The sequence below is a fragment of the Ursus arctos genome, unplaced genomic scaffold (assembly GCF_023065955.2).
Source record: "Ursus arctos isolate Adak ecotype North America unplaced genomic scaffold, UrsArc2.0 scaffold_9, whole genome shotgun sequence".
In the NCBI taxonomy this organism is placed as follows: domain Eukaryota; kingdom Metazoa; phylum Chordata; class Mammalia; order Carnivora; family Ursidae; genus Ursus; species Ursus arctos.
The window spans coordinates 70,532,891-70,545,932 of NW_026623111.1; the positions used below are offsets into that span (position 1 = coordinate 70,532,891).

At 35.9% G+C, this 13,042-nt stretch overlaps 1 protein-coding gene across 3 annotated transcripts in view; it reads left to right on the forward strand.

Moving 5' to 3' along the window:
* Positions 1-12,673, forward strand: part of MMRN1 (multimerin 1) — a 57,921-nt gene extending 45,248 nt beyond the window's left edge. For 2 of the 3 annotated variants that reach the window (XM_044388081.3, XM_057309722.1), the window contains exons 7-8: positions 10,160-10,336; positions 11,808-12,673. In XM_044388081.3, coding sequence (XP_044244016.2) covers positions 10,160-10,336; positions 11,808-12,229 — 599 coding nt within the window. In that variant the 3' untranslated portion in view covers positions 12,230-12,673. The remainder of the gene's footprint in view (positions 1-10,159; positions 10,337-11,807) is intronic. The other variant, XM_026509721.4, reaches the window with a different exon arrangement.
* The last annotated feature ends 369 nt before the right edge of the window (positions 12,674-13,042 follow it).

Sequence of the window (13,042 nt, forward strand, 5' to 3'; positions counted from 1 at the left end):
CACATCCGCAAAGAATGAAATTAGAGATACCAGTCAGGGCAGCATTAGCAGGGCAGTAAGAGCCAGATCTAAGGAAGAGGAAGCTGAAACAGAGCACATATGTGAAACTTGTTGTGGAAGCAAAATTAATGGAACAGCAGGAGAATGGGGAAATCAATGATCCAAGGAACAAAAAATCAGGATTCTGGTCCCAGGTGTTCAGTGATTTCTCTGTAACCTTAAGCAAATCCACCTCTCTGGGTCTCTGTTTCTTCCTTTTAAGTGATGGGATTGTGGTGGGCGTTTTGCTGAGCTCATTAGTAGGAATACTTTGCAGAGCGCATTATTGTCAAAAACATGAGCTGTTCACGGCCTGAATGCATGGCACTTGGGGAGGGAGAAGACCTAGAATACTCTGAAGTTTTGAATTTGGGAAATGAGAGGGTAGCAGGATCATTCACAGATGTAAACACCAGAAGAGAAGCATAAATTTGGGAGGAAGGCGGAAGAATAGCTACTGATTCTTACTAAAAGAAATGACAGTGTTCCTCTCATATGAGTCTGCTATTTAATTATATGCCCAACTCGATGAATTCTTCTATTTTATTGCTTTCTAATTACGAAAGAGTGATCATTGTCCTGACCTAATATGACTCCATCTTTAATCTCTGAATGTTTTGATAATATTAAAACTCACAGAATAATACAAAGCTGAATTGTTTCTTGACCACTTAAATTATTGTATTTATTCATGACTTGCTTGCAATTCGTCTGACCCAGGAAGACTAATCTTGTCATGTGGAATCACAGAACAAATGATTTAGACGTTCGTGTTTCCTAGAGAAAGGTGTAGTAGTTCAATACAAGATGTTCTTATAATAATTTTGGAAAAACAATAAGTTGTTCTCTTGCCATTTTATTTCAATCCTTGGTCTCCCTGTGGACATTGCAAATGAGTTTCTGTTAAGCTCTACTCCAGCACACGTGATCATACACCAGGCAAATCATGTCATACTTTTTTCTTAAACCAAAAAATACCTGGATCTATATAGTAAATATAAAATTTAAATAGCTTCAGAATTAATTGAGGTAAAAGCTTTAAAAGAACACAAGAACTTATAAATTTTTGTGGTATAAAGAATACATGTTAGGAGCTTATAAAAATTGTGGTTAGATATTTGTATAGCAACTGACTCAATATTAAACTTAATGGGCTAATAATTAACTTAGTTCTGATTCTCTTTTTTTCCAATGATGCCTTGATAAAATTGTTTCCTGTTCCTTTATTTACTGGAAGTAGAATTTTTTCTAGACCTCTCTACCAAAATTAATAATTAATTTAAAGTTCTTTACTTCAGGAAAGATAGCCAACGATGTCAGGGCAATAAAGATATATTGGCCTAATTTCGTGAACTGGGTGGATAGTCACTATACGTAGGACCAGCAGCATGATGTGTAGGACCCTTTTAGTAGGCGTGTGGATATGCACGCTCACTAAGCCGGCTTCTAGGGGCCATGAAACTGATGGCATTCGTTGACAGCTGAGCTGGTAAAGTCTGTGCGTGGTGGTAAAACCAGTAGACTCAGGCTAAGTTCTCCTGTAAGAATAAACCAGCTGTGGGGTGCTTGGATGGCTCAGTTGGTTAAGCGCCTGACTCTTGGTTTTGGCTCAGGTCATAATCTCAGGGTGGTGAGATCAAGCCCCTTCAGGCTCTGTGCTGGGTATGGATCCTGCTTACGCGTCTCTCTCTCTCCTTCTCCCTCTGCCCTTCCCCCTCCCTGCTCATGCTCTCTCTCTCTAAAAAAAAAGGAATAAATAAACCAATTGCAATTAACTACTTCACCTGATACCCTGTTTCATACCAGGGGTGAGACACACTGGCATACTGGCTAAATTAGACTATATTTCCTTTGACCTTTGCTATTATATTATAAATACCATGTAGCCAGATTGCTCCCCTACATAACTAACATCAGAAGATAATTTATCATCATTTTGTGAATCTCACAGTAATATTAGATTAGAGCCACTATCACTTGCAGAATAATAAGTGCAGTTAATAGAATGAAAAATCCTATGAATTTCGTTTTTAAAACTTAATTTTAATACTGGTAACTTCCTTTGAAGCCTAATAATAGTAATATTATAATAACATAATATTGGATACTACTTATTAACACTATATCATAGGTTCTGTACAAATTATACTATATATGTTAGCTCATTTAACGATACTTAGGAAGTAGCTATCATTATTGTTATTTTGAAGACAAACTAACCCTCAGAGACATGAACTGATCTATTCTGCTTAAGGTCATGCAACTAGTTAGTGATAGAGCCTGGCTTCTTGTCTGTTGGACTCAGGCTCAGTCCTTAACCAGTCTACGCAACGAGATTGTGGAGTATGTTCACCTGCCTTTCTCTTCCTTCTGCTTCTGTTCAGTGCATCAGATCTATCTCAGAGCCTGGCCATATATGGATATTCCAGGTGGCCAGAATCGATACTCCGAAGGAGTTTCCCTTCTTGAGGATCCGAATACTGCCGTTCATTTCTGTACTTACCAGGAAGTAAAGGTGCTACTTCTCCGTTTGGATTTTTCTGCAATATGGCTGATAGGCAGTTGTCATGGGGAGTGACCATCAATTATTCACACGATCTTTTTTTTTGACTGATGCGGTAGAAGGGCAAAATTCAGAGTCCTCATCCCTAGCACTTCTTGTGAGGCACCCCCACATTCAGTGATGTTAATTATGATTCCTCCTAGGCCAGTGCAGATCAACTGTTCCGGTTGAATCACTAAATATTTGATTTGTGTCTAAACAATATTCCCATAGACACTAGGAGGGTTTTATTTCATCTTTGAAGATTTGTTTGTACAACAATTGGCAGACTCGTCCCTGCAGAGAGCGTTTGGCTGCTTGCCTTCTACGAGGAGCTCAGTCCTGCCGTAACGCATCCATATCGGCGGCAGGACTGAGGACGAGCACCTGCTGCTCGTGAGACCACCGACTTCTTATTGCGACCAATAATCCCAATATTTACCAGATATACTTAACTCTCATAATAAACCTCTTTTATTCATAATTGCCCCTTTAACTACTCCTTTTAAGAAAGATTACATTCCACATAAGACTTGGTCGTGTAACAAATACAACTTTTTAAAATTATCATTGCTGAGGATATAAGGAATTTAAAAGAGAAAAAAAATAAGAGTCTGGATATCAATAAAGGTGTCAGTTGTTGGAAAAATCATGAGCTGGACAAGAAACTGGGAATATAAAGGAAAAGAAAGCGAGGCTCTGGCTCAGAAACTGTAATTTTACTTTAACAAACGTTGATAGTGGAGGATGTACCTATAGAACAATGGGATATTTGGTGGTTGTTGTTTTATGTATTTTTAATGTTTTTGATTTTTCATGTGCTTAGGAACATTGCATTGTTATAAAACTATCTTGAATGCGAAAGAAACATACCAAATGTGTACTAAGCACTAAATAAGTGTTCTGTGTCTTCATTATTATAAGATTTGAGTTTCTTATCAAGAACTGGATGTTTGGGCAAATATCATGTAAGAGGTAGATTTGGACTGAATATTCATTCGATCAGCCATTTACATCCTGTGTTGAGTGTACTATGTTCAGATTCATTCTGTTGGTAACAAAAATTTTTAAGCAGGAATATGGCTAATTATGTATGTGCATTATTAAGTTTGAGTTCTTCAGACAGACCAGTTAGAAAATCATTATAACAACTCTGGCATGAATAAATGAAGATCTCAACTAGGTGATAGAGACAGGACTAAAATGGAGGCTGGGCGTGCCTGTTAAATGTGAATATTTATTTAGTAGAAAACAGCTAATTGAAAATACGAATCCTTAGACTGAAGAAAATACCAAAGTTTGAATAAAGCATCCCTGATAGAAAGATGATTGGATGGAAATAGGGATGTTAAGGAGAAAGTACAAATGTTTACAGGAAGAGAAGTTTAGTCTGTGACACATTAGTTTAAAGATCTATTGTGTCTATGGGAAAGTCCATAAGTTAGTTAGTAATGTAGGCTTGGAACCAGAAGATGCTTTGCAGATAAAAGTTGGAATTTAGTTGCACAAAGGTGATATTTGAGGACACAAAAGCAAACTAGATAGAAAAGAAAAAGAAAAGACCAGAAGATAAAAACGTGGAGATTTCCTATATTTGATGAAAGCAGGAGAGAGAGAGAAGAGGGAAAGAGAGAGAGAGATCACTGAAGGAGAAAAGAAGAGTGATAAGACCCAGGGATGTGGAGGGATGTGCAGTCTGTGAGTTTTGACAAATGCAGTCATGTAATCACCACAACAGTCAAGACAGAGAACATTTCCACCACTCCCTGAAATTTCCGTATGTACCTTCATAGTTAGACCCTACCCCCACTCCCAGTCCCTCGCAATAAGTGTGGTCTGTTGTCATCCCTCACAGTTTTATCTTTTCCAGAATTTTTTATAAATGAAAGGCGAGTACTTCAGCTTCTCAGTCTGCCTTCTTTCATAGTATACTATGAGATTCATCCATGTTGTTGCATGTATTCCTTTTTATTAGCAAGTAACATTCCACTGCATGGACGTACCACAGTTTGTCCATCCATTTACCAGTTGAAGGGTATTTGGGTTGTCTCCAGTGCGGGGTGATTATGAATAAATCTGCTGTAAACATTCACACACCGGTTCTTGTGAGCACACAAGTTCTCATTTCCCTTGAATAAATATATAGCAATAGCATAGCTTGCTTATAAATAAGCAGAGTTTTAATTTTATAAGTAATGGCCAAGCACTTGCCATTTCCACTAGTAATGTACGAGAATTGCTCCACAACCTTACCAATACTTGGCATTGTCAATATTGTTTATTTTACCGTTTTCATAGGTGTTAGTTGTATCTAACTGTGTTTTCTTTTGCATTTTCCTAATGACTAATGATTTGAACATATTTTAATGTATTTGTCATTTTTTAAATAGTGCTTTTGATTAAAGGTTATGACTTTTAAGAAAAAGGTAAAAAGAGTTGGTAATATAACATAAAAACATTTCATTTCCTAGGTCATGACTTAAGATAAATGAATGATGATTTAATGACAAAGGTTAGAGTAAATCTGGTACAGGACTAATACATTTGGTAAAGATTGCTGATATGATTAAATGAGCTTTAAAATTATATTTGAAGGGCTGAGAAAAAAGATCCCAGAAACAGTATCAGGAACAACAGATGTGATTTATAAAGAACAAAAATAGAAACATAATTTGAAGGAAAAGTTGTAAAGATGGTTGAAAACAATATTTCCATCCATCTATACACCAATGGACAAAATATGAGTAGTTAGAACAATGAATTTGGAAATTTCATATAAACAAATATTCACATTTCTTAAAATTGTTGGAAAGGAACATATGGAGTTTAGAACAATGGGAGGATAAACCTTATTTGATAGGAACAATTTTGATAAGAGGACACAGTATAGTGCTGAGAGTTAATGTATCCATAAGTGGAAGGAATCATTTTAGAGAGCATTGGAATTGGGATGAAAAATAAAGTCCTAATGTTGTGTGGACATGTTACCTTGAGCAAAGTTGTGTAGTGGACTTGTATATAAAGAGTTTGACAATGTGTATGACAAACTGGCCCAGAGGCAATGCTAGGTTTCCTCACTAATCTGTTGGAAACTCCTTTCTGCTCCAAGCAGAGATCAGGGTTATCTGCCCTCTGCAATGTTATTGTTAAAATAAAGAAAGAAAAAATAAGATCTTGATGATGAAACAGGACTAAGCAATGAAAATACTAAATAAAATAAAAATAAAATATATAAAGCATTATATAAAACATACATAAAAATACGAATGAAGGAGAAGGCAGTCTCTATAATATGCCACTTCATTTTATCCATTTAATACCTATTGAGTATGTGTTGAATGAGTCCTGAGAAAGATTGAGTGGACAGAGCGGTAAATTCAACACACTCCCTCTTCTGATGGGCCTCATACATTACGCAAATAATTATAACAAGGAATGGCAAATATTAGCAAAGGCAGAGTGCTTTTGAAAATGTAAGGAGCTCTCCAATCAGTTCAAATTTAACGTGAACATTTATGAAATATAGAAGTAGGATTAATAGGAAAGTGTAACTTGAGCACATATTAGGGTCCAGAAAGAACAGACCAGAACAAATTGAAGCTTATGAAACATTCCAAGACAATGGCACAGGAATTTTAGTCATGTTCAGAGCAGGGAAACGAATATTGAAAGATTAGTTATGCCATTTGCACAAGACAGTAGAATGTTGAGTTGGCAGAACTGTTCAACAAATTGCACTGACCTCTACCAAAGAAAATAAATGGGCTGGAAAGAATTTAAGAGTTACTGAAGCCCCAGGTAGGAGAGAAGCTGTGGGGAGTTTGCTTGAGAAGATTCCATGTCTCTAGCAAAACATGCCAATGACATCATAGCATCAAACTCTACCTGGTCTTTGAGAACTGTGGAGAAGGGATAGAGTGTTGGATTAAGAATGTTGTCTTCTACTCAATCTTTCATTAATTTGTTTATTCGCCTTTATTTTTTTTTTAAGTTTTTATTTTCATTCCAGGTAGTTAACGTACAGTATTATATTAGTTTCAGATGTACAATGTAGTGATTCAGCACTTCTGCATCACCCTGTGCTTGTTTATTCATCTTCAAAAAGACATTTTCACACTTGGTATGTCAGGCACTGTGCTAGTTATTAGTGACACGAAGTGTCGTGGAGGACCCGAGCCCTGACTTCGCAAGAGCTCACAGTCTAACTGGAAGTCAGGACATGGGAGCAATTACAGTGGAGTGTGATACGTTCAACCCGAGAACTTCTGAGCACCTGACAATAATTAAGAGAATTAACGTAATTAATTCTATTGATGGGGGTGAGAGAAGATTTCAAAAAGAAAATGATGCTTTCTGGGGGGTCTGATTTTTGTTGTTAATTCAACAAAAACACGCCTTTTGAGCACAAATATGTGCAGGAACTTATAAAGGTACCGAACCATTTTCTAAGTATTTTAGTAATAAAGTAAAAAATGTAAGTTGGATGATGTAGGTTTTAGCTGATTGTATATTAAAATGTAAATAGTTTCAATTTGATAAATCAATGCCAGTCAGTCTCAGTTGTTATAAAGCTCTGTGCTCGACACTGAACCATTAAGTATTTTTATCAGTGACTGGGATGAACACATAAAATTGGAAATGATGAAGCTGGGAGAGTTCATTAAGACATTGTATGCAGAATTAGAACAAAGAACAGCTTCTATGGACAGATGATAAGTCCAATAAGATAAATGTAATTCTTGATAATAATTGCAAATTCATGCCAACATGAATTAAATAAATATAAGATTTTAGATAATGTCAGTGACATCAGGGCATAGAAGACCTGTTATGACACAATGTAATACAGATGCAAAAATAGACAATGACTACTTCATGCTAATATAATGTTAACAGAAGTATCAGGTCATTTCATTTCAGTATAAGATCATAACTGGCAATTGTTACTGTAGCCTGCTCTGATTAGAGTCTATGCTAATATATCCAGTTCTGAAAGCCATGGGCATAATTTTATGTATCATAATGTGAATTATTTAGTAAGGGACTTGGAGACCAGAGATAGCTAAAATATCAAAGAAGGCAAGAAAGGAACTTAAAACACAAGTGATGGAAGCAGGTGCAGACCAGTGTGCCAAGGACCCTGAACAGGAACTCAATGGGAGCATGAGAGATGTCCCAACAGGCAAACCATGTGTATTCTCCGCAAGTTCCGGCTACTACAACGATAGGAGATAGCAGGCCCCAAGCAAACTCAAGTGAACCTTTCCTCCAGATGAATGACCCTGCAAAGAGATCGGAATAAAGGGCAAAATGGCATCCTCTGAAACGACTCAAAGAGAACAAGGAAACACTAGAGGTAATGGAATATGAAAGGTGCATCCTAGACATTAAATAGAAGGCAAAGGCCTTGGTCATATAGAATCACAGTAGTGCCAATAACAATACAAAAAAAGTACATTCGTTTGATCCCTGATTCATGCAAGGGGCAGAGTCTCCAGGTAAGAGTACATTCTCCCATCTGGGAAAATGAGAATTATAGAGCTAATCAGATTGCATAAATAATTCAATGTCCCCCCAGCTCCACTGCACAGTTGATTTATTCCTAGTGAAACACGGTAATTGACCACCACCCTGTGAGTCGATCACTGTGTTAGATTCAGAAAATGTGAAAACAAATGAAGCCAGTGCTTTGACATCAAGAATTCACATTTCTAAGGTAATAAAGAATCACTGAGGTTTTTAAAGCTAGGAACTAGTGGGCTAGGTTTTAGAATGGTACATGACAGTAAATAGAAGGGTTTAAGAACCTGTTCACCTAGTCGAGAAAAGATGTTAAAGAAATGCAGGCCAGTTTGAAACATTTTCGAAAAGATATTGCATGTATGTAATATTTTCCATATGTATCTTAGTAAGCAAAATAGTCTATGAAATATTGCAGAGAATATATCAAAATAAGGTAAACTGATTTCGAATTGCATATATTTTCTTTGCAAAAAAATTCTAATACAGGCAAGTAGTTTAGTCACAATCTATGTGAATTTGAATTATTTAAATATGAAACATAATGTATATAAAACATTTACAGATCTCACTTCTTGAGAAGACTGTTAAACCAAACAACCCTATAAAAATCATTAACGGGATTGGAAATGAGTGAATTGTAAACTGTTTACACTTTTGTCACAAGATGGCGCCATAGTGGTAACTGTGGCCTGTAATGTATCCTTCCCCAACCTTTGTCTGTGTTTACATAATTATGTATTATGTTTATAAGCATATTCATAATTTTAAGTTTTCTAGCTAATTAAAATTATTCTATAGTTAATGTGTGAACTGGAGCTTGCTGCTTTCAGTAAATCAAATGTGTCGGGAGATCTATCTCATTCTTTAACTGCTGTCTAATATTCCTTAGGGAAAAGATACCTATAATTTATTTAACTATGAAGTGGTCATTTAGGTGTCTTACAATTTTTCACTAATGCAAATTATGCCATAGAGAACATTTTTTAACAATTCTCTTTGTATACTTAAGCAAGTGTGTCTGGAGTATATATTGGGCCGGGAAAAATTTCTGGCTTTGAGCAAATGAACCTTTTTAATTCTGATAAATATGATTAAATTGTTCATTCAGAGGTTCTAGCAATTTAAGCTCTAACTAACATTGCATGAGAATGCCCATTTTCTTCATAACTGAATATTTTCTATCGTTTTGAATGTTGGCACCTGATATAAAAATGTTGGTGGTGAAAATGTATTATTCCTTAATTAGTAGTGAAGTTGAATAAGCTTTAAAAATTTTAATGAACTTTTGCGGTTTTCATTCAGTAATTGGCCAGTTCATATCAATTGCCCATGTTTCACTTTTTTTTCCACAAAATTTAAGATTGGTCAGAACTTTTCATGTTATGGATATTATCCATTAGATCTTTGTGTCTGTCAAGACATTGTTCTCTTAATCTGTCACTTATCTTTGAACTTAATAATGGTGACATTCATTGCAAATGTGTTTTAATTCTTAGGTGGTCAAATGTCAGGATTTTTCTCTTATGGCTTTTGGATTTTTTGTTTTGTTTTGCTTTGAGTTCTCCAAAATTTTAAAGCTCTACAAAGATATTACTTTTATTTCATTGTAATACAATCATATGGATTGTTGGGTTTTTTTTTTTTACCTTTAGTATTTTTGTACATGTGGAAAGTATGTTTTTATGAATATTCAATTATATTAGCAACCTGTAATGAATAGACATTTTTCCTCTCCAACGATTTGAAATATTACCTTTATCACGTATCAGTTCCAAATATATATAAACTGTGTCCAGATACCCTATTCTGTTCTACACTTGACCAAAATCTTAACATTTTCACACAAAGAAATACAACGGATTATCCTCACTTTGACTATCATAGAATGATCCCCACTTCAAAGAAGCCGCAGAAAGAGCTCAGAGGCTTAAGAGGTTTGTATTAAGTCCTGTGACTACACTGGCGGCCAGCCTGGGCCTAGGGACCCATTTTTCTTACTTCTCTTCCAGCTTTTTTCCCATTCTGCTGCAAACTATAAGATCTACGAGAAAATAGGTCACTATCTTGATTCTTTTTCAGTAACAGAGGAGTATTCAGACTGTAGCAGGTCCCCATGCCAGAACGGGGGCACGTGTATAAATGGAAGAGCGAGCTCTGTCTGCGCTTGCCGACATCCTTTCACGGGCGACAACTGCACGGTCAAGCTGGTGCAAGAAAACGCGTTAGCTCCAGGTACGAAAGGGCATGCGTCCTTGGATTTGCTCGCTATCGTAAACAAAAATACTTGTTGAAAAAATTTACCAATGAATATTTAAACCGGATTAATCTGGACTCATGTGAGGATTACTTCCTTTTACTTCTGAAACTTCCTGAGTAACATACATGATTTATGAGTGGAAATGTCGGCCAGGTAAATCCCTATTGATGTACATTCGTTGACATTTTCAGTGTTGATATGAGAGGCAGTCTTCCCCCCCCCCCCACCCCGGACATCTTAAAAGAAAAATAAAGATGCATATATCTAATTAGTATAAACTCTTTCTCCTCAAACAAGTTGGTAAAGAAATATACCTTTGATTAATATCACATATGATCATTTAAATGAAACTTTAAAAAGTAATTAGCAGCGTGTCTTCCATGAAGACAATAGCTTACAATAGTAAGCTAATAGTGTCATTTTGACTGGGTGAGGACTTTAGAACCTGCTCAAATGTATTGAGTAGAACAAAACACATTTTTTTTTGTCCATTTACCTTCATAGGTATTGTTCATTATAAATTAACTTCAAGAGTGTATCATTTCCGATTTTTATATAAAAAATGTGTGCAGCATTTAAAATATTTTTTCTTTAATGACCACAAAAACATATTTCAAATCAGGCTTGTCTTAATAATATGCTGCATAGCGAAGAGTAAATTTTTTAGTCTATTATTTGAATCTCAAACGTACTTTGTAAGTACGTTTGGCATTAATTACATAGAAAATTGCTTTTGTCTACTTCTCTATAGTGCATGTGACTTCGTTTGGTTTCCGTTTTAGCCTCTAGAAACTGTTTGACAAGGTGCTGGAAAAATTGTTTCTACATCATGTCAGCTTCAATTCCTGCAAGGGGCTTTAAAACATTCTGGCATACCATAATAATCATAGAGTGCTTTGAATTCCTTTATCTCTGGAGAGATCAAAGCAACATGCAAATTAATCTTTGAGACATGTCTATGAGGAATATATCAAGTGCTATTATCATTCTATCTTGGTCTGAATGAAGAAACTGAGGCTCACAGAGAGCAAATGATTTCAGGTAATTCAACCAAGAGAAGAGGCAAGCATGCAAACATCTATTTCCTCGTTAAAAAAAAATCTGATGAATGACCTTTGTTCCTTCTGCTACCTCTTTTTATAACTCGATAAAATGATAAAGAAATGAGGAAAGACATGGGGCGCCACAGAGGTTAAGCGTCTGCCTTCGGCTCAGGGCGTGATCCCGGCGTTATGGGATCGAGTCCCACATCGGGTTCCTCCGCTATGAGCCTGCTTCTTCCTCTCCCACTCCCCCTGCTGTGTTCCCTCTCTCGCTGGCTGTCTCTCTCTCTGTCGAATAAATAAATAAAATTAAAAAATCTTTAAAAAAAAAAGAAATGAGGAAAAACAAAACCTGATAAAAAAAAAAAACATGAAAACTGACTCCATTTTTTTCCTCTAACAGATTTTTCCAAAGGGTCTTACAGATACGCACCGATGGTGGCATTTTTTGCATCTCACACGTATGGAATGACGGCGCCTGGTCCTATCCTATTTAATAATTTGGACGTTAATTATGGAGCTTCGTATACTCCAAGAACTGGAAAATTCAGGATTCCTTATCTTGGGGTGTATGTGTTTAAATATACCATTGAGTCCTTTAGTGCCCATATCTCTGGATTTTTAGTGGTTGATGGAAGAGACAAGCTTGCGTTTGAATCTGAGAATATTAACGGTGAAATACGCTGTGACAGGGTTTTAACTGGGGACGCTTTATTAGAATTAAATTATGGGCAGGAAGTGTGGTTGCGACTTGTAAAAGGAACAATTCCCGCCAAATTTCCCCCTGCTACGACATTTAGTGGTTACTTGTTATACCGTACATAAATTAGGATGAAAGACAGACTATCACCTTTCCTGAGAAGGAGCCAGTGTTTTTATTTATCTTTGCCTGCACATCTGCTCTGTTTTTGGCTTTTCTACATGAAACAAAAATCAGCTTGTTTTTTAATCTGAGTAAGGCTGTAAGGTTGTTTATGTCATAAGATTATTTGAATAACTTTTGGATAACCTGTATGCAGAGAAGTTCTTGCTCCTGAAGAGATTTAGTGGCAGAGAAAACAAAGTGCATTTGTGAACAAAACAATTCTTATTCTCTCATGTTAAGTCATTTTAATGTAATGTAATCTGACTAGATGGCAATCATGCAGTTTTGTCAGTCACAGTAGTCTTTCCAATAAAATGCTTACCTCTTGTTATCAGTATGTATATAAATATATAACATCTATTTCCTAAAATCACAATTCCAATAAATTGCTCAAAGACCACAAAGTGTTGTTGTTGTTGTTTTAACTTTGATTTTTACTCTACACTATTGGGTTGATCAATTGTATATGTTAAAATTTTCATTTTTAATCAAAATTAAGAAAGTTGTATTTGAAACTTGAAATATGCTTAACTATTGCTATCTGCCTGTAATAAGAGGCTAAAGTAATAATTGACAAATGGTTGAACATTTACATCTACGTCTAAGCGTATATAAGTGGATCTTTTACCTGCACCCATTATACGATATCTACAGGGAAAAAAATAAAGGCTTCGTCTAATGAGCATCCTTCCAGAGTAGCACATGCGGGCCTGCTCATATTCTTATAAAGCGCACATAACCTTCCAAAGTAATACTATGATTTACATAGTGAA